General features: G+C 57.8%; 2 protein-coding genes across 3 annotated transcripts in view; one reads left to right on the plus strand and one right to left on the minus strand.

The window, feature by feature from the left end:
• The window catches only part of RARA (retinoic acid receptor alpha), a 35,031-nt gene extending 29,558 nt beyond the window's left edge, over positions 1-5,473 (plus strand). For both annotated transcript variants that reach the window (XM_028519993.2, XM_028519995.2), the window contains 5 exons: positions 183-343; positions 580-756; positions 2,093-2,297; positions 3,005-3,163; positions 3,942-5,473. In XM_028519993.2, the coding sequence (XP_028375794.1) occupies positions 183-343; positions 580-756; positions 2,093-2,297; positions 3,005-3,163; positions 3,942-4,159 (920 nt within the window). In that variant the 3' untranslated portion in view covers positions 4,160-5,473. The remainder of the gene's footprint in view (positions 1-182; positions 344-579; positions 757-2,092; positions 2,298-3,004; positions 3,164-3,941) is intronic.
• Positions 5,474-8,768: 3,295 nt separating this feature from the next.
• On the minus strand, positions 8,769-11,118 carry GJD3 (gap junction protein delta 3). Its single transcript, XM_028521383.2, has 2 exons — positions 10,974-11,118; positions 8,769-10,231 (listed from the first exon to the last, which is right to left on the minus strand). The coding sequence occupies exon 2, from the start codon at positions 10,225-10,227 to the stop codon at positions 9,337-9,339; it is 891 nt and encodes a 296-aa protein (XP_028377184.1). The 5' UTR covers positions 10,228-10,231; positions 10,974-11,118; the 3' UTR covers positions 8,769-9,336.
• Positions 11,119-19,334: the final 8,216 nt, after the last annotated feature.

The raw sequence follows: 19,334 nt of genomic DNA on the forward strand, positions 1-19,334 counted from the left end.
CGTGTCCGGTGGGCACGGCTCAGTGGGCCACGGGTGGACACTTCCTCGGCCTGTGTGCGGCGTGTGTGTGCACCCACCGGGCGCCGGCTTCTGCAGCCAGCGGCGCCGGTGGCGGGAGCTCGGGCTGGGGGCAGGCCGCTGCCTGTACCCGCCCCCTGACCGCCGGCCTCTGCCCCCCACAGCTGTGAGGAACGACCGGAACAAGAAGAAGAAGGAGGCGCCCAAGCCCGAGTGCTCCGAGAGCTACGCGCTGACGCCCGAGGTCGGGGAGCTCATCGAGAAGGTGCGCAAGGCGCACCAGGAGACCTTCCCGGCCCTCTGCCAGCTGGGCAAATACACTACGGTACGGCCCCCACCCCCGGCTCGGCTGGCGGGCGCCCCTTCTCCGCCAGGCTGGCTCCTCCTCTCCCTGGGCCGGCCCCGGCCTGCACGTCCTCCCTTGTCCCTCCTCCCGCCTCCTCTTCTCAAGCAGCTCGCGGGAAGGGGCTGGCGGGGCTCGGGCCGGCCCGGGGGGGCTGGCGGGGCCAGGCCAGGAGGGGGCTCCGTGAGCAGAGGGCCTCACTCTCCCCGTCCTCTCAGAACAACAGCTCGGAACAGCGCGTCTCCCTGGACATCGACCTCTGGGACAAGTTCAGTGAACTCTCCACCAAGTGCATCATCAAGACCGTGGAGTTCGCCAAGCAGCTGCCCGGCTTCACCACGCTCACCATCGCCGACCAGATCACCCTTCTCAAGGCCGCCTGCCTGGACATCCTGGTGAGGGTCTGTGCCCCGCCTGCCTGGGCACTGCCTGCCCACCTGGGCACCGCCCCGTGTCTGTGGAGGATGCCCCGCTGCCCATGTAGCCACCGTCCCAAACACCCATCTGGACTGGGCCTGGCCTGATGCCCCGCCCGCCCAGGCGCCCATGATCCCTCTCCCTGTGTGTCATTTGTCCACTTGTCTGCCTGGCCACCTGGCCGGCCCCTCAGCACCTGGCTGCTCGCTAGTGCACCCACTTACCTGCACACACACCCGTCCACCCCTCACCCCGTCTTTCCGTTAAGCCTTCCGTCCAGCCACACGTCTTCCCGTCTGTTCGGTTATAATAAAGACTCACCCGGGTCCCTGTGTGGCGAGGCCTCGAGCTGGGTGTCAGGAACAGAGGCGAATGCCACGCTGTTGCCTTTCTCAAAAACCTTCCATTTTGGGGAGCGACATAGGTAAACAGAGGCAGCGGACTGGGATACGTGCTGGCTGGCGATGGCAAGAGCTGACCTCCCTCCATGCAGACGAGAAGCCACAAGGCTGGGCTCGGGGGAGGGGCCTGGAGGAGAGGGCGTCTCAGGCTGTAGAAGGAGTGTGGGAGGGATGCCTCGAACTCAGGGCAGGGTTCGAAGGGCTTGCTGCTCTGAGTCCAGCTGGGGTCGGGAGATGGGTGGGGCTGGAGGGTGGGTTGGACTGCAGGCCGGATTGGGGACCGTGGCAGCTGCCAAAGCCTCCATTGATGAGGACTCTTCTCCCTGGCATCCTGACCAGCTCAGCCCCCGCAGCCACCTGCAGGGCGGGGTGCGTGGGCTGTGACTTCCAGGGAGGGGGGGCAGCGGCAGCGTGTGCTGCTGTCTGCAGGCAGCTTCCCCCCCCACGTGCCGGCTGCAGGAGGCAGGATGAGGGTTTGGCACGGTGGAAGCTGACGCACGCTTATTGAGCTCCTGTTGTGTACCTTGTCCTGTGGACATGAATCTGCCGCGCTAGTCTAGTTTCTGGAGGATTCTGAATTCTTGGCACAGAGACAGGAGGCTGACCCTGAACCAGACCAATACAGAAGCCGCCTGCTGCCATGTGTGGCTGTTTAAACTTACGTTAATTAACATTTAACTCCCACTCGGTCCCTTAGTTGCACCATAGGGTGGTTTCAGTGTCCAGCGTCCGTGCTGGCCGCTGGCCACTGAGCTGGGCGGTGCAGATGCAGAACGTAGCCGTTACTGTGGGCGAGGCGCCGGGCCACAGCGGGCCGGCTGGCTGCCAGGTGGTCCTGTGGGGGCAGATGCTGGGGCTGGCAGTGCTGGGGGAACGGGCTGAGTCCCTCAACTCTCACCTCCTCTGCACCCAGATCCTGCGGATCTGCACGAGGTACACGCCCGAGCAGGACACGATGACCTTCTCGGACGGGCTGACCCTGAACCGGACCCAGATGCACAACGCCGGCTTCGGCCCCCTCACGGACCTGGTCTTCGCCTTCGCCAACCAGCTGCTGCCCCTGGAGATGGACGATGCTGAGACCGGGCTGCTCAGCGCCATCTGCCTCATCTGTGGAGGTGGGCGGGCTGGCGCTGGCCGGGCCCAGGGTGGTGGTGGCGGTGAAGCCCCTCACCAGGATGCCCGAGGGTCACCAGATCAGAAAAGGACCTTGGCCCCTGTCAGGTCCTGCTTAGAGGGGGAAACTGAGTCCCAGAGGGCAGGAGCCTGCCTGTGGCCACACAACGAGGGTGTGGCAGGGGGTACCTGAACTCTCGGTCCCCACCTGGTCGGACCACCCAGGTTCAAGTCCTGGCCAGCTTTGACCTTGAGTGGGTCGCCAAACATCTCTGAGCCCCCAATTCTGTAAAACGAGACAGTAATGGTCCCCCCTCGTAAAGTGGATGGGCCGATGGAGGTGGTCGTTAATAAAGGTGCAGAGCCTAGAGTAGGGCCCAGTGAGTGTTGGCCGCTGCTGCCGTGTTCATGTTTTGAGTTCTGCAGCGTCCTGCCAGTGTCCGTAATGGGGGGCGTGGGAGACCTGCCCGGGCATCTTCCATCCGCTTGAGGTTGGCACTGCTTGTGTTCAGGGGTCCCAGCCTGAACTGTGAGGGCTGGCTTTGGGCAGTCTGCATCCTAAAGCACACGGACACCCTCCACTGCCCTGTGTGGGGAGGCCCAGCTTGTGGCCTGGGCAGGTGCGCCCCCCTGTGGCCAAGGCTGGGAGTGCAGTGATGTTCCTAGCTTCACCAGGGCACCTGCTCAGGGGACACCTCTGCTTCCCCAGACCGGCAGGACCTGGAGCAACCAGACAGGGTGGACATGCTGCAGGAGCCACTGCTGGAGGCGCTGAAGGTCTATGTGCGGAAACGGAGGCCCAGCCGCCCCCACATGTTCCCCAAGATGCTGATGAAGATCACGGACCTGCGAAGCATCAGTGCTAAGGGTGAGGCTCCCACGCCTGGAGGGAGGCTGGCCCCGTGTCCCTGCCGGGGCTGGGTCCCAGCGGCTGGCCCAGGACCCAGGCCGGGCCCCCCACATCTGAGCCAACATCCCGTGTCTTCGTGCCCGGGACGACGCCCCACTCGTCAGGACCCAAGCTGTCTCTATCCGTGTCTAGGCCAAGGTCCCCCGAGACCCCACCATGCCCAGGCGACCCATCTGTGAGCGCCTCTCGTCCCCTGTGCGTGGTGGTTACAGGCATAGCCCCGGGACCAGATGGTGTGTGTGTCCTTGAGCAGCTCACTCAGCAGCTCTGAACCCCGCTGAGCGGTGAGGAGGCTGCTGGTGTTTGCAGCAGGGGAAGCTGTGACACACAGCACCTAGCAAGGACCCTGCGTCAGACCAGGTGGTGTGACCCCAGAGCCCGTGTTCACAACCGCCTTCCCCACTGCCCCTCGGACTTGGGGACTTAAGAGAGCTGCTCACAGCCCTGGCCGGGTGACTCAGTCAGTTAGAGATCAGTCCACTACCCCAAGGTTGTAGGTTCGATCCCCACTCAGGGCACATGCAAGAATGGACCAATGAATGCATCAGTAAGTGGAACAATAAGGCGATCTCTCAGTTTAAGACAGAGGGAGATACTGTGTCAAAGAGGTCAAAGAGCCAAGCCCCCGGTGTGGTGTGTGGCGGGTGCTGCCCGCCCTCCTGGCCACACTCGCCTGCAGGGCTTGCAGGGCCGGGGGTGGGCGTGCGTGCTGACCTCTGCCCCTCCTCTCCTGCAGGGGCTGAGCGGGTGATCACGCTGAAGATGGAGATCCCGGGCTCCATGCCACCTCTCATCCAGGAGATGCTGGAGAACTCAGAGGGCCTGGACACGCTGGGCGGACAGCCCGGGGGCAGCGGGCGGGAGGGGGGTGGCCTGGCCCCCCCGCCCCGCAGCTGCAGCCCCAGCCTCAGCCCCAGCTCGAACAGAAGCAGCCCGGCCACCCACTCCCCGTGACCGCCTGCGCCCCACAGACGTAGCCCTTGCTCCTCGCCCGGCTTTTCTCTGCCTTTCTACCAACCATGCGACCCCAGCCAGCCCTGCCCCCTCCCTGTCCTCCTCAGGGCAGGAGGGAGGAGGTGGCCACTCATTGGACAGAGGCCCGGTGCTACGGACTGTTACTCTGTGGCCTGGGCTGACATCAGGGGCAAGGTCACGAACTGAGTGAGGACCCCTGGTCTTGGGTCTCGGGATGGGGCCTGGGGGCCTTGTGGTCATCGAGACACCTCTCTGCCCACCTCGCCGCATCATCATCACCAGCAAACGCCAGGACCCGGCTCCCCCATCCTCGGAACGCGCAAGCCATTGCCTCCTGGTTGGGGAGCCCCCCTTGCCTCAGTTGGTGGCGGAGGGGGTGGGCCGGGGGCGGGGGCTCTCCCTGTACATACCTGCCATACCAACCCCCCCGGGTATTCTCGCTGGTTTTGTTTTTATTTTAATTTTTTTTTTGGTTTTGATTTTTTAAATAAGAATTTTCATTTTAAGCACATTTATACTGAAGGAATCTGTGCTGTGTATTTGGGGGAGCTGGATCCAGAGCTGGGGGGGTGGGCCCTGGGGGAGGGCAGTGGCTCCAAGGGGCCCCCACTTTCTCCGCGTCCCTGTGTCCCCCAGCCTTCCCCCTGGCCTTTCTCTCCTGTTTCCTCTTTAAAACTGTGAAGTACTAACTTTCCAAGGCCTGTCCTCCCCTCCTTTGCGTGGGGGGAAGCAGCCAGCCCCCTTCTCCTTCTGCCTAACCACTGGTTCCGGACAACTCCCGGCAGCCCCCGCAGGAGGGCGCCCTCCACCAGAGGTGGGCGGGGCCAAGCAAGGGGCCCTCAGCACACACCTGAGCGTTTCCCTGCCCCGTGTGCCTGGCTGAGCCGCCCACTCCGCATCGGGGCCCACGTGACCTAAGCCCTCTAGCCCCCACTTCAAAGGGGCAGGCCTGGGGGCCTGAGCTGCCCCTGCCCCCAGCCTCACAGCCACCAGCACCACCCACAGGACCCCCAGACACACCCAGGCCGACAGACAAGCTTGGCCCCAGCTCCTCCATTTCCCTGGCCTGCTCCCAACCCCCACCCTACACCCGTGCCCCTCCTTGCCCCGCGGGACGGGCCTAAGGGGGCGGTCCCCTCCCCTGCACCCCTGGGCTGGGGGAGCCGGCTCTGCCCTGCCCCCTGTGCCCCAGGGTTGGGGTCTCATCCCCCAGAGCCCGCTGGTGCACCTGTTACTGTTGGACTTTCCACTGAGATCTACTGGATAAAAAATTAAAATTATATTTATTCTACACACGCCTCAGCTGTGCTGCCTCGCCGCCTTCTCGCAGGGTCTGGGCAAGGGGCTGGGGCCGAGGGGTCGCGCAAGAGCACCGTGGCCCGCCCTGTGCTGCGGTCCGGAGACCCCGTGGCAGGAGACAGGCCTGCTTTCGGGGAGCCCTTGGTTTGTGTCGGGGAGCCCCACTCTGGAGGGGGTGGAGGAAGAGGGAGAGAACCCCCCCGCCCTCAGAGACTCCGCAGTGGGAGGGAAGGTACAGCCCCAGTTCCCCAGGAGTCCGTGTGGGAGAAGCAGCCAGCCCTGCCCTCGGAGGGTTCCTAGCCCTTGGGGACCTGGAGGTGGGGTCCGGGGGTCATTTGATAGTAGAGTTGTATTTGGGGGGTGAACACAGACTTGATATTCATGGTACAGTGGTGGTCGGCCCGGGGTCTTGGATCCCACGCACATGGCGACCTTACAAGAACACGGGATTGGGGTACAAGCCGAGGCCAGCCCCCCATCCCTCTGCCCTCCTCTTCCCGCCCCGAAGGTCTGTGAGCAGGAAGCCCAGAGCACAGCTTGCAGGGGAGCCTGGGTGCTCCTGGTTAGGAGGGTCGAGTGCGGCAGCCTTCGAGGGTCCTCAGAGACCCAAAGTGCCCACCTCTCACACTGCACCTCAAGGCTCAGAGAGGGCAGTGCCCTTGTCCAGGGCCACACAGCAAATTAGTGGCAGATGGAAAACCAGTACTCCGGGCTCCCACCTCTCAGCCAGGCTTCTTTCCTGGGTCGCTGAAGCCCTAGAAGAAGCGTCAGATACCACAGAATTGGGGCGTCTGGGGAGGTGGCGGCGGAGGCTGCGCTGGGAAGAGTTAGCAGCGGCGCTGCGCGGGAAAGGGTGTCCTCCGCGGCGGTCCGCCCGCCGTTTCTATAACTACCGCCAGGTGGCGCCAATTCCTCGCTTATCTCACCCTCTGGCCCCGGCTGACAGCCGCTCTCCTCCCTTAACAAACATTTTCTCACACTTTCTTTGTGAATCCGAAATGAAAGGTAGCACACATACGTATACCACATGCTATCGCACTGTATTGTAGAGGAGAAACGAAGGGTAAGTGCTATAATTTCAATATGTAAATGCCTGGGCACAGCCACATGGTAGATATGACGTCGTCCCACGTTTGCTTCTGCTTTTAATGAGCTCATTTGGATTTAAAGAAGTCAGGAGGTCAGAAGCCATTGTGCACGTGAAGCGCAGGGAAGCTGAAGGGTATGGTTGGATGTTGAAACAAAAACGAACAGTGCGTAACAAAACCGTGCAAAACAAAAGGCCCCCAAATGAAGCCTTGAATGGTTTACATGTGAAACAGGCTTTCACCACGTAAAGGTGCAGCGGGACACTCTGAAGTCGCGTAGAACGATTCTTTAGTGTGGAAGAACCTCGTGGCAGTCTTAGTCCCCGCTCGCCAGATGCCAGCAGGCCCCCCTCCCCCTCAGGGCAATACCTTGGCCGTGGGGACCCTCCAGGGCTTGATGAGATCGCCCACCGTGGTACGCAGCTCACGGCTCTAGAGTGGAGTTTCTGAACCGCAGCACATTCTGGGCCCGGGAACCTTCCTGTGCATTACAGGGCATTCGTTCAGCAACGTCCCTGGCCCTTGCCCGCTAGAAGCTAGTTGCGCCTCCCACCCAGCCATGACTGCTAATATGTCCGCGGGCTTTGTCAAGCGCCCCCCAGTGGAGACGCACTGGGGGGCCGTCTGACGTCATCCAGGGCTGATGTGTGCTTTGCGTGGCGCCAGGCCCCGTCCTCCATGGGGAGACTGACCCACGGCTGGTGACTGGGATACAGCTGGGGTAGGGCAGTGATGGGGTCTTGCTTGGGCAAACAGGATCTCAAGGAAGGGGAATTGAACCAGGCCTGGGAGAAGGCTAGGAAGGCTTCCTGGAAGAGGTGCCCCCTCCCAGCTGAAGCTCTAAGGGGAAGAATTAGCTAGGTAGGATGCGGAAGTGATACACAGCTTCACATAATCAAAAACTGCCTCCAGCTCTGTATTCTGACAGTTTTCAGGTTTTGGTTGGAATGGTGGAGGAGGTGAGGCTGTACAGGTTGGGACAGGTCAGATCAGGGCCAGTTGAGGAGCTGGACTTGATGCTGAGGTGGTGGGAGTGAGGGCTGGGAGCGAAGGGAGGGATTCAGACTGGCACTGCTGGGGCAGGAGCTGAGGCAGTGCAAGTACCCTGGGCCTTTGGTGACCAGGCCGACCCAGGGCAGCCTCTGAAGGGGTGCACAAGGGCCGTCACCGGGAGGAAATGCTGACATGGTAAGGGGTGGACCCAGTGGCTGATGGGATGGGGAAGGCGGGCAGAGGATGGGCCGTGGCAACAGCGGGCGTAGGTGGTGGCACAGGTGGGTGGAGACACTAGAAACTGAGAGGAGAACTAAGAAAGTTGAGGTTATTGTGCGCCTGCCTGTGAACCAAAGGGTTGCTGGTTCAATTCCCAGTCAGGGCACATGCCTGGGTTGCAGGCCAGGTCTCCAATAGGGGGAGCACCAGAGGCAGCCACACATTTAATGTTTCTCTCCCTCTCTTTCGCCCTTCCCCTCTCTAAAAGAATAAATAAAATATTTTAAAAAGAAGAAAGTTGTGGTTGCATTTGGGGTGCTAGTGACCCCCACCTTCCCTGTTCCTCACCCCACTCCACCCCAGCCACACTGGCATCCCTGCTGGCCTCAGACACCCCCAGCATATTCCTGAGCCTCGGGGCCTTTGCACTGGCCACTCCCTCCAACTGGAACGCTCTTGCTGGCGACAGCTTCCTGGCCAGCCCCTTGCTACCTGCTGTTACGTGTCACTGATCAAGGACGTCATCCCCTCTCCCCTTACCTTGGCCTGGGGGCACATCCTGTGTTTATCATCTGACTTCCCCACCAGAAGGTAAGCTCTGCGAAGGCAGGTTTTGTTTGCCGCCGTAGACCAGCACCTGGGTCTGCTCCGCTCCACACGGCCGCACCACCCACAGGTGGCACCTGAGTCTTCGCCCGTGGCCGGTCCAGCCTGAGCCAAGTGCGAAATCCACACAGGGCCCCAAAGACAGCACAAAGAATCTAAAATATCTCCTCGGTACTTTTTACATGGATGGTGTGCCGGCATCTTTGGATGTATTGGCTTACAGAAAGTTTATTGCTAAATTAATTCCACCTGTTTCCTTCTACTGTTTTTTAGATTTTTTAAAATTTTTATTTTTAGAGAGAAGGAGAGGGAAGGAGAAAGAAAGGGAGAGAAACATCAATGTGTGGTTGCTTCCCCACTAGGGACCTAGCCTGCAACCCAGGCACCTGCAGGTGTGGATGGCGCTCACACGCCCTGCAGACAGACCAGGGTGGTGGGCCCCTGCCCTGCCCCCCTCCCTGCGTGGGTCCCCTCGTGGGCAGAGACGGTCCCTTCCTGGGATGCCCCTGCAGGTCGGGAGGGGGCTGCCCACACGGAGCTCACACAGGGCACATGTATGCCCACACAGGGTGTGTGTTGGGATGCTGGTGTCGCAGTTGTTTCTGTCCTTGGTAAGACAACCAGGCCACCACCTGAACCTGCACTTCTCCTCCGCTCTCACCCGACCACTGTCAGCCTCCTGCCCTGTACCTCCTCCCCCGCCCGCCTCCTTCCTTCCCACCCGGGACGTGGCATCCCGACCGGCCTCGGTTCATTCTGTGCCCCAGCGACGCTGGGCGCACGAGGGACGTGCAAACGAGGGCTGCCCCGGAGTCCTCCCCGCGCGTGCCTTCTGCCCAGGCAGCGCGTCCTGGGAGCAAATCCAGCAGAAGCCACTGCCTGCTTGCTTCTGCGGTGCGGGCCGCGGTGGCGGGGTTGGGGCTCTGACCTCACCCTCCGTCCGAGGCAGCTCTAGATGGCCAGGTCCTGGCGGACCGTGGCCAGTGACACCTTGCTGCGGCCGCTGCCACCCTCGCTGTCGCCGGCCGGTGCCCGGTGCGCATAGGCGGGCGGGGCGTAGGGGTCGGGTCCGGGCCGCCTGGAGGGCAGGGCTGGCGGCGGCGGCGGCGGCGGCGGCGGGAGCAGCTTCTGGGCCTCCTCGTGCGCCCGGTTGCAGCGGTTGTCGCGCTCGGCCGCTGGGCGCGGGCGGCCCTTCCAGAGCAGGTGGCTCAGCTCGGCCACGCTGAGCAGCGCCGAGAGCAGCCCCACGGCGAAGTAGAAGACCACGAAGACGGTCTTCTCGGTGGGCCGGCTCACGAAGCAGTCCACGGTGTGCGGGCAGGGCGGGCCGCTGCACTCGAAGTGCGGGGCCACGCGGAAGCCGTAGAGCAGCGTCTGGCCGGCCAGGAAGGCCAGCTCGGCCAGCAGGCGCAGCGCCACGCTGAGCAGGTAGCAGCGGCGCGCGCGACGGGCGCGCAGGGCGCAGGGCGGGCACGGGCCCTCCGGGAGCCCCCGCGCGCACGGCGCCCCCTTCTCGGCGGCCGCGCCTCCCGGCTCCTTGCTGGCCTGGTGCATGGAGTAGATGACGAAGAGCACCGGCGGCGCCGAGAGCAGCAGGATGTGGAAGAGCCAGAAGCGGTAGTGGGAGACCGGGAAGGCGCGGTCGTAGCAGGTCTGGCGACAGCCCGGCTGCAGCGTGTTGCACACGAACTCCTCCTGCTCGTCCTCGAACACCGCGCCGCCCACGGTGGCCAGCACCAGGATGCGGAAGATCAGCATGACCACCAGCCACAGGCGGCCCACCAGCGGCGACTGCAGCTGCACCGCGTCCAGCAGCGAGCCGAGGAATGCCCACTCCCCCATGGCGCTGGGGGCGAAGGGTGTGGGTCAGAGGCCGCGCTCGGCGCCCCCACCCGTCCACGCCCACCGGGATGGGGTCCCTTAGACCTCCTCTAACTTCAGGGTGAGTCGGGGGTCAGGGTGGCAGGCAGTTTGTGGGAAGAAGGGAGTTAGCAAGGGGGCAGAAGGGTTAGGTGCTTCTCCACTATGGGTGTCCATCTCCCTGGGCCTGATGGGTGCTGGGGAGGAGCCGCACCCTGGTGCTTTAGCCTGACACCCATGGGCGGCTTTGTTGGACCCTGTGCTCCTCCAGAGCCCAGCTCCCTCGGAGGGGAGCTTGGAGATCAGCCGGGCTGCCCCTGACGGCCTCTGGAGAAGCAGAAGCTGGCTGCACCCTGCATGCTGTTCTCCGCGGGGGAGAATGGTGTCTCCAGACCCAGTCTGGTGCACCTGGGACAGGCAGGCGCCCAGCCCACCTAGCAGGATGCCACCTCTTTCTTTCTCTGCCCTTTTTGCTGCAGTGAGTTTCTCTCTGAGTTGTGGGGCGACACAAAAGTAGCCCCACTTCTGTGACTCTGTCGGGACCCTTTGTCCTGGGTGTCCCCTGCCATCCGACCCCGGCAGGCAGGAATGGGGCCCAGTCCTCTCCCCTCTCCTCCCGGGCGCCCCACGACTTCCAGTCGCCCACATCTCCCGAGAGCCTCCCCCGCACACCCACACAGGCCCCACGGGCTCCCGGGGCCCCCAGACCCATGGTCGGCCCCACTCACCCGTGGCCGGAGCTGAGGTGCTAGACTTGAGCGAGGGATCCTGGGAGATGGCTGGAACCTGCTCCTCCTGGTCCCTCTTTCATTTTCCCTTTCAGATTTGGCCGGGATGGGTGACAGGACAGGATGGCCGAGAGGGGCCAGCTCTCCCCCCGCTCTTAAAGGGACAGGGTGACCCTGTTGGCTGGGTCTTCCCTTGGGAACAGACACAGGGCCACGCCCCTTACCGGGCTCTGCCGGCCCTCTCTCTTCCTCCCCCCCCCCATCCCCTTCCCACAACTGGGTCTCCATCCGGAAATGGGGAGGGGGCTAACCAGAGCTGCACCCTTTATTGAGAGAACCCCATGGAAGCCAGTCCCCCCAGTGGGCTCCCCCAGACCGGAAGGCCTAGGTCCTCGGTCAGCAGACTGTCCGTCCCCTTGGAGGGCGGCCTGTGGGGCTGGAGGGAGGTTCGGTGCCGGTGCCTGGGGCACTGGTGTCCTGAGAGGCAGCCAGCACCTGGTAGCTGGGCTTCCAGCTCAGCTGCTGACCTTGGACGAGTCCCTGGGCCCTTCTGGGACAGTCTGCTGTCACCTGAGCTTGCACCTGAGGCGGCCGGGGCAGCCAACCCCCGTTTCCTTTCCATCCTCTGTCTCGGTGGGAAGACCCCACAGTGCTACGGAGAACCACAGAAAACACGTGTCCCACAAAACTCCACGTTGAGAAAGCATCCAGGTGTTGAGAGTGGCTGGCTTTGGTGGTTAAATGAAAGCTTCTACTTCCTTCCTGCTTCCCGTAATTTCCAGACTTACTACAATGAGCGTGTTATTTATAGTGTGGGGAATGGAGGCAAGGCCTGTTTCTCCCGCCAGGCTCTGAGCTGGATCCCCTCCCACGGCCCTGGGTGGCAGGAGAAGCTGTCCCTTGGAATGGCCCGTGGTGACCTGAGCAGCCAGGGAGGGGACACTCTACCTTTCTAGGAGTTGGCTCAACTGGCACGCCGTTGTCGGGGCCAGGCCCTGTCACACCAGTGCAGAGAGCGTCACATCAGTGAGAGAGGACTTGATGGCCAGGGGGTGGGGGGCAGCTGGGCCCCAGGGGCTCACTCGCCCACAGTCACACAGCCTGTGAAGAGCAGGTCCCAGCCTCACCCCTGACCCTGCGGTTCATACTCGTAAGCCCGTCATGGAGCTGTCCTCCGTCCAGCCTGGCTGGCCTTCCCAGGTGGCGCCCCAGGGCCCGGCAGCCCCTGAGGGCGGGGCTGACGGGCGTAGGTGCAGGAGGTGGGCCATGCCCGCCCCTTCCTGAGCGGGGAGGGTGCCGGGACTCAGTTGCTCAGGGACGTTTCCTCTCTGCTTCAGCCACGGGGGCCTGGGTAGTTTTCCGTGTTGACCGGGGCCCGGCCTGGTGTCAGGAAGGGGTGGGGAGAGGCGCCCTGCATCCCCACTGGCTCAGGGGCCCGGCCCAGCCTGGAAAACCCCTGGTCCACTCTTTGCACCCTCGTGCGAGATTCCCTTGAGAGTGGGCTTGGGTGGGCAGACACGGCCCTGGATGGAGTCCAGTGGAAACCACATGTGGGGGCCCCACATCCCCAAAACAGGAAGGGGGTGGGGGACCGCAGACCTCCCCAGCCCCGACCTCCTCCTGCGTCGGGCAAAGCTGCTCTCTGACCTCTGACCTCCCTCCACAGCCATGGGGGTTCAGGGCGACATCTCCCCTCCCCTGACTATCCAGGAGTGGTCCCTGCCCTGTCCCGGGTTCCCTGCTGGGTCGGGCCACTGGCTCAGCCTGGAAAAACCCCAGCAGAGCTGTCTGCCTGCAGGGGGAGGGAGGTGCCAGAGGCGGTAGGCTAGGGTGGGGCAGGGGGTGGAGAGCCCATGGCTCCCCTGCAGTGTCCCCGGCCCCCCGATGCCACAGGTCCAGACACAGGAGACGCTGCAATCTCAGGGGCCCGTCCTCCTCCCCAGATAGCGCCGTCCAGCCTGGGGGGAGGTGTCGCTGATGCTGAGCAGGGCTGGCGGCACGTGGCTCCATTCCTGGCCGCACTTGAGGTCCAGGGCTGGGCTGGGGGGGCGCGTCCTGCCCGGCTGCACAGTCAGTCTCTGTCCCAGACACCTCGCCCCACCCCCTCGGGCTGGCATGGAGCCCCGTCCCACGTCCGTCACACACGGACGGACACACAGGTGAGCACGTAATTGTCTGCACCCAGTAAGTGACATCATGGGACACAACTGTTTTTCCTGTGTCCCTCTAACGTGTTCAGGTCTTTATAGAAATGATGCCTTTTAGTGCGGCATCCACTGGCCACCCTAACTGGAATCGAACCTCCTGCTTCCTATCCCTTTTCTCAACTTTAGTTTCTTTGCACTGTTCGCTACATCATGTACTTTTCTTATTTATCCTGCGTAGCATCCGTCTCTCCCATGAGCGCGTCAGCTCCGTGACAGCAGGGGTTTTTGGTGCATTACTCACCCTCCTGTCTCCAGAACCTAGAACAGTTCCCGGCATGCAGTAGATGCTCAATAAATATCTGTCAGGTGGATGAGTGGATGAAGTGGGGTGGGTGCAGACCTCCTTTGCCTCAAGAGGAGGAGAACGCCAGTGGGCCCCATGCCTCAGCTGCGTATTCTGGCGTCCTCTAGAGCCTGTGACCCCTGAAGTGATTCCCCTGTCCCCAGCTCAGCCTGCACATGAAAGGTGAGGGCGAGAGTGGCGACGGGCATGGTAGATTCTTCTTGGTGTCTTCTGGTCCTCTCTAGCCCCTCCCTGACCTGGCTGCACAGTTCCTGATCCTTCAAAGGCTTCCCTAAGCCTGCAGACCCTCCAGATCTGACCCTTTTGCTTGCTGGTTGCCCTTGCGCCTCTCACTTCGCCCTTGGCCCTCAGCCTTAACTGGGAATGGCTTGGCAGCCGGGTCTTCCTTTGTTCCTTGGCTCTGTTTAAGACCAGGTTTAGCTGTGACAGCAAACATACTAAACACAGAAGCAAGGATGTGTCTTGTTTGTAAAATCCCAGGAAGCTACTCTGTGCCGACCTTCTTGCATATCATTGGCCAGGATGACCTTCCACAAGGAAGGCTGGGAAATGTAGTCTTTCTTCTAGGCGGCCTTGCACCCCAGAAAGGAGAACTTTTTAGCCTTGGTTGTCACACATCTGTGTCTGGCATTGGCCCTCCACGCTGACTTGGGGCATCAGAGACATGCGGTCCCCCCGGAAGGCAGCCCCCACCATCCCCTCCCGTGCAGGCCCCCCCCCCCCCCCCCGCCCCCGGGAAGAAGGGAGCTTTTGCCGTCTTGCCTACCATCTTGTCCCCAGGCCCTTCCACACCCCTGCCCCTCTGGGCCTTCCTCCGTGTGTCCCTGTCCAGTCCCATCCCCTCTTCCTTGTTCTTAAGCAGAGGAGCCATTACTGCCTGCCAGCTGGAGGCCCCCACCTGGTCTCTTCCCCATGCCCCCCATTTCTAGGTCATACATGGAGCAACTTCGCTTTGACTGGGCCTGATGGTGGCTGGGACCTGCGGGTGGCCCCATCTGAGTGGCTGAAGGGCCTGGGAGCCCCTCTCTCCCTTCCCCTGAAGCCCAGAGTGAACCGACAGATGAGAGCAACTGCTGGGAGAGTGGGGTGGGCAAAGGGTAAGGATCTGAGTTACAAAGAGGCATCTGTCACAGTCCCTTTCCCCTCCTGCGAGGCCGCTGTTTGTGAGCACCAGCTGGTACAAGCAACCACAGTCACTTCCTGCAGCCCTGGGTCCTCAGCCTTCTCTCTGTCACCCCGGGGGCGGAAGTGGGATCAGATGAACTCAAGATCAGTGGAAGGGCACACCAAAGTAACTCTCCCCGGAAGCAATACTCTCGGGGCCGCGGGACTGCCCTGGCCCGGGCCCCGGAAGGTCACGGAGAGTTACTAGAGGCAAAAGCCAAAGACACCTGGGGACCGGGCTTCCTTTCCTCTGGCTAAAATGACGTGTGCATCTTTTCACACTCCTCAGGTGTATCGGGCCACCTGGAGGCCCGTGGAGATGCTGTCTTACCAAAAGAAACAAATCTGACTCCGGGAAGTACTGAGGACAAAGGTAAGGGGGGTAGTAAAACGACACAACTACTTTGAAAAAGATTGGCAGTTTCTTAGAAAGGTCACTATATACTTAACAACCCGACAATTCCATGTTGAGGTATTCACCCACGAGAAATGAGAAAATAGGTCTGTTGAAAATGCATGCTAATGTTCCTGACAGCTTTATCTGTAACAGGCCCACACTGGAAACAACCCAATGTCTGTCAACAGGTGAAAAGATAAACAATCCATACAATGGAATAATATTCAGCAATTAAAAGAAGAGGGAACTGTTGATACAGGCAACAGTGGGTGAATTTCAAAAACATAATGCCAAATGGAACAAGCCAGACATAAAAACACACATGCTGTGTGATTCCATTTATAGGAAGTTTTGGAATAGGTAAAACTAACCTCAAATGGTAGGCATCAGATCCGTGTTTGTCTGGGGCCCGGGGTTCGAGGGACACGTGAGAACTTTTGGAGGTGATGGAAATATGTCGTCATGGTGATGCTGCAGGAATATACATTTGCCAGAAGTCATCAGTCTGTGCACTTAGAATGCGTACATTTTATGTCTGTAAATTGTACCTCAGTAAAGTTGCTTTAAAAAGAAAAGAAGTAATGTTGGTCTGGACTGCAGACCAACACCTGCTGAGGAGGTGGTGAGCGTAAGACTTTCTTTGGCATCCTTACCCGTTTCTCTCTCTCCGCCTCTCTGGGCAAGCCTCTGTCCTCCTCTTCCTTCCCCGTCTGTTAGATAGGACAAGAATCTCCAGGTCTGGGCTGTTCCTACTAAAGGCTATTCTTGCTAAATGTTAAAATGTAGCACAGTCTTTTGCAGACCAGCTGTACCCAGTAAGTGTAGGCAACTGCAAAGAAGTCCATGGGGAACTAAGTAAATAGTGTATAGTTTTCAAGAACAACTCGACACCTGCTCCAGAGACGTTGCTATCAGGATTTATATCTTCCAGCCTTGCGCAACTCAGCTGGTGGGCTGCCCTTGAAATCAGCTGTGAACTTTTTTTTTTGTATCTGGGGGTTGTAGAAACAGAAAAGTTAGACCGAAAGGCTCTTCAGAAGATGCTGTAATGGAAGTGATCATCTCTTTGGTCATGCCAACAGCGCCCCACTTGATGTGGTTGACGGACATCGTGAAGGTGATTCTGGCTTGAACGCTAGCCACAGCTCAGCTGCTTTGCACCCTGCTCACCCAGATAAATTGTCACTGCTGACAACACCTATCAGTTGGTCGGGTGGTGGCTGGGTGAAAGCTTTCTGGTGGTCCCCAGAAGTGAAATTATGCCCACTAATCTTTTAGCATCTTAATTCCTCACAGCTGAAGAGAGGCAAAACTCAACAATTCTCTGCATGTTATTTTCTATTAAATATTTTTGACATCGTTGCAACACATCCACATGTAGGAAGTGTGTTGTTTCATAAAACTCTCCTACAGGGCTGCCATTTATTGCCAGGTTACCCTGTGTGCACGTTACTCTGACATATAAGGCAGCGTGGTGACGCCAAGGTTCCCTGGGTGTGAGTGTATCTACTGTCACCAGCTCACTCACAAGCATGGCCTGGAATAAGAACTGCGCATCGCCGAGAACCACCTCATGCATGATAAGGGAGTTTGACGCCTTCAGAAGCAAACACTATCCCAGTGAGGAACTGCTCTTCGTTCAAGTTTTAACCGGTCCAGCAAAGACACAGCATATTAGTATGACGGTATCTTGTTCTTATCTTTGGGACCAGATTGGGAAGACTAGTCTTTCTAAGGAAAGAGGCTCCAGCGAAGGATTCCTAAGAAAAAAAGGAACCCCAAGTGAACTTATTTGCATCTTTCAGAACCGAGGCTGGCGTATCTACTATCCCAGGGGATTCTGGGTTCTGTGGATGCCACGGTGGACGTGGGAGTTTTTATTAATTAGGGTTCTCCAGAAAAACAGAACCAATAGGATGTACACAGTAAGTCCGCACTTGACATGGATGACAGGTGGAGTAACTCAGCCCGAGCCTGAAGGCCTGAAAACCAGGTCGGTGATGTAAATCTGAGCCCCAAGGCCAAGAGCCAGGAGCGCCAGTGTCCCAAGGCAGAAAGTTGGATGTCTCAGCTTAGAAAGAAACAGCAAATTCGCCCTTCCTCCACCTTTTCCTATTCAGGTTCTCACCAGGTTGGATGATGCCCACCCGCATTGATGAGGGTAATCTTTGTCCAGTTTATTGATTCCAATATTAATTTCTTTTTTTTTAATTTTATTTTAATAATTGTTCAAGTACAGTTTTCTCCCCCCTACGATTCCAACATTAATTTCTTATGGAAACACTGTCACAGACACACTCAAATATTTTGCTAGCTACCTGGGCATCGTTTTTAGCCCAGTCAAGTTGACACATACACCTAACCATGACTGAGCTTTTCAAACCAGCCTGCGGACATCTGCTCGGATTTGCAATGGTGCAGCACGTGAGTGGATGAGAAAAACACGTTCAGTATCACATTAGAACTAGAACCTATGTTATTAACTAGAAAAATTATAAACAAAGATTACTCAAATCTCATCCAGAGAAAACCAGCGAACATTTCGCCACAATAGGCCTTCCAATGCATGTAACGTTGGTTCTCACATTTTAGCATGCACCGGAATTGAACCGTGGTGCCTGTGAATATTAGTGCTCTCGAGACAGTTCTGGGGTGAGCCCAATAAATTGAATTTCTAACAAGCTGTCAGGTCATGCTGATACTGCTGGCGCAGGGACCACAGAGAGAGGTGCCGGTATGTGGTGTATACCTTTGCTGTTCCAAGTGGGGTCTCCAGCCATCAGCGCTGACATCAGTGAGGAGCTGTTACTAGTCTCCAGCCCCACCCCAGACCTACTGAATCACTGAATCAGAATCCGCAGTGTAACAAGATCCCTAGATATGAGAAGCACTGGTTTGTATTTGAGCCTCATATTGTCTAAATAGCTTTTCCTCCCACTTTATTATAAGATGCACCATTTTATAATGTAATTAATGAGTTTTGACACTGTATAGGCTAGTTTTGTATCTCCTCCTCTCAGCCACCCAACACAGCTTTCCTGTACTATTAAATGTTCTGGGAAAACATGATTTTTAATGTTTTTCTAAAATCATGTTTTGTTTAAAAATTTTTATTTTTATTTTATTGATTATGCTATTATAGTTGTCCCATTCCCCTTCACTCCCCTCCACCCTCTCCCACCCACATTCCCCTGCTTTAGTTCATGTCCATGTGTCATAAGTTCTTTAGCTTCATTTCCCATACTATTCTTGCCCTCCCCGTCTATTTTCTGTCTACCATCTATGCTACTTATTCTCCATACCTTTTTCCCCCTCTCTCTTCCTCCCACTCCCGTTGCTAACCCTCCATGTGATCTCCATTTCTGTGGTTCTGTTCCTGTTCTAGTTGTTTGCTAAAATCTATGTTTTAATGGATTTTAGAGAAAGAGGAAAGGAAACATTTATTCACTGCTCCGCCCATCCACACACTTGTTGGTTGAATCTTGCATGTGCCGATTGGGGATCGAACCTGGTGCATCAGGATGATGCTCCAACCAAGTACACTACCCCAGCCAGGGCAAAACATGACTTTTAATGGCTATAGATTACGTGGTAAGGATGTACTAGTCTAACCAAATCAGGACATCTCTGCTGTTCCTAGTTTTTCACTGGTGTAAATAATGCTTCAGTGAATATTTTTGGATGCAAACTTTTTGCTTTTCAGTTTCACAATAGTTTTCCAAAAGTAGAAATCTGAGGAAAGTGATACTAGGCAGACAAAACACAGCATATTATGACTATATTCTATTACACTTGAAGAGAAAGTTAATGAGTTAGTGTCATTGCAGTAAAATAAACCTTTCAACTAATACAATTTTTGAATCCCCCATTTTCTCAATAACCACTCTTTTGGAACTTATAATTGATGTAATATCTACTTATCTAGCCATGGTTCATATGTGTAGGAAATATTTTATAAAGGGCCTAAATGTGTATAACCACTGTTTATTAGCACTAAAATTTTTAATCTCCTAGAATGCCAGTATCTTAAGGAATAAAGAGTCAGGAATATATTTACTTGAAGTCTTCTTAGCAAGTACTTTACTGATCAGGAGTAAACTTCTACTTTCAAAAGGGAAGTTTCTGAAGAGGATTTATTTTTCTTTCTAAAGAAGAGTGTATGCGCTTTTCTCCCTCTATTTATTTTATAAACAGATGCATACTTACCAAACAGGGATTTCACACCTTTGCTTTGTAACCTGCTTTCTTTACTCAGTACACATGATCACTCTTAATGAGTACCTGGTATT

Source organism: Phyllostomus discolor, chromosome 8 (assembly GCF_004126475.2).
Source record: "Phyllostomus discolor isolate MPI-MPIP mPhyDis1 chromosome 8, mPhyDis1.pri.v3, whole genome shotgun sequence".
NCBI lineage: Eukaryota > Metazoa > Chordata > Mammalia > Chiroptera > Phyllostomidae > Phyllostomus > Phyllostomus discolor.

Coding starts and splice junctions, on each gene's coding strand:
- GJD3 (XM_028521383.2), bottom strand. CDS start 10,227: ATGGGGGAGTGGGCATTCCTCGGCTCGCTGCTGGACGCGGTGCAGCTG.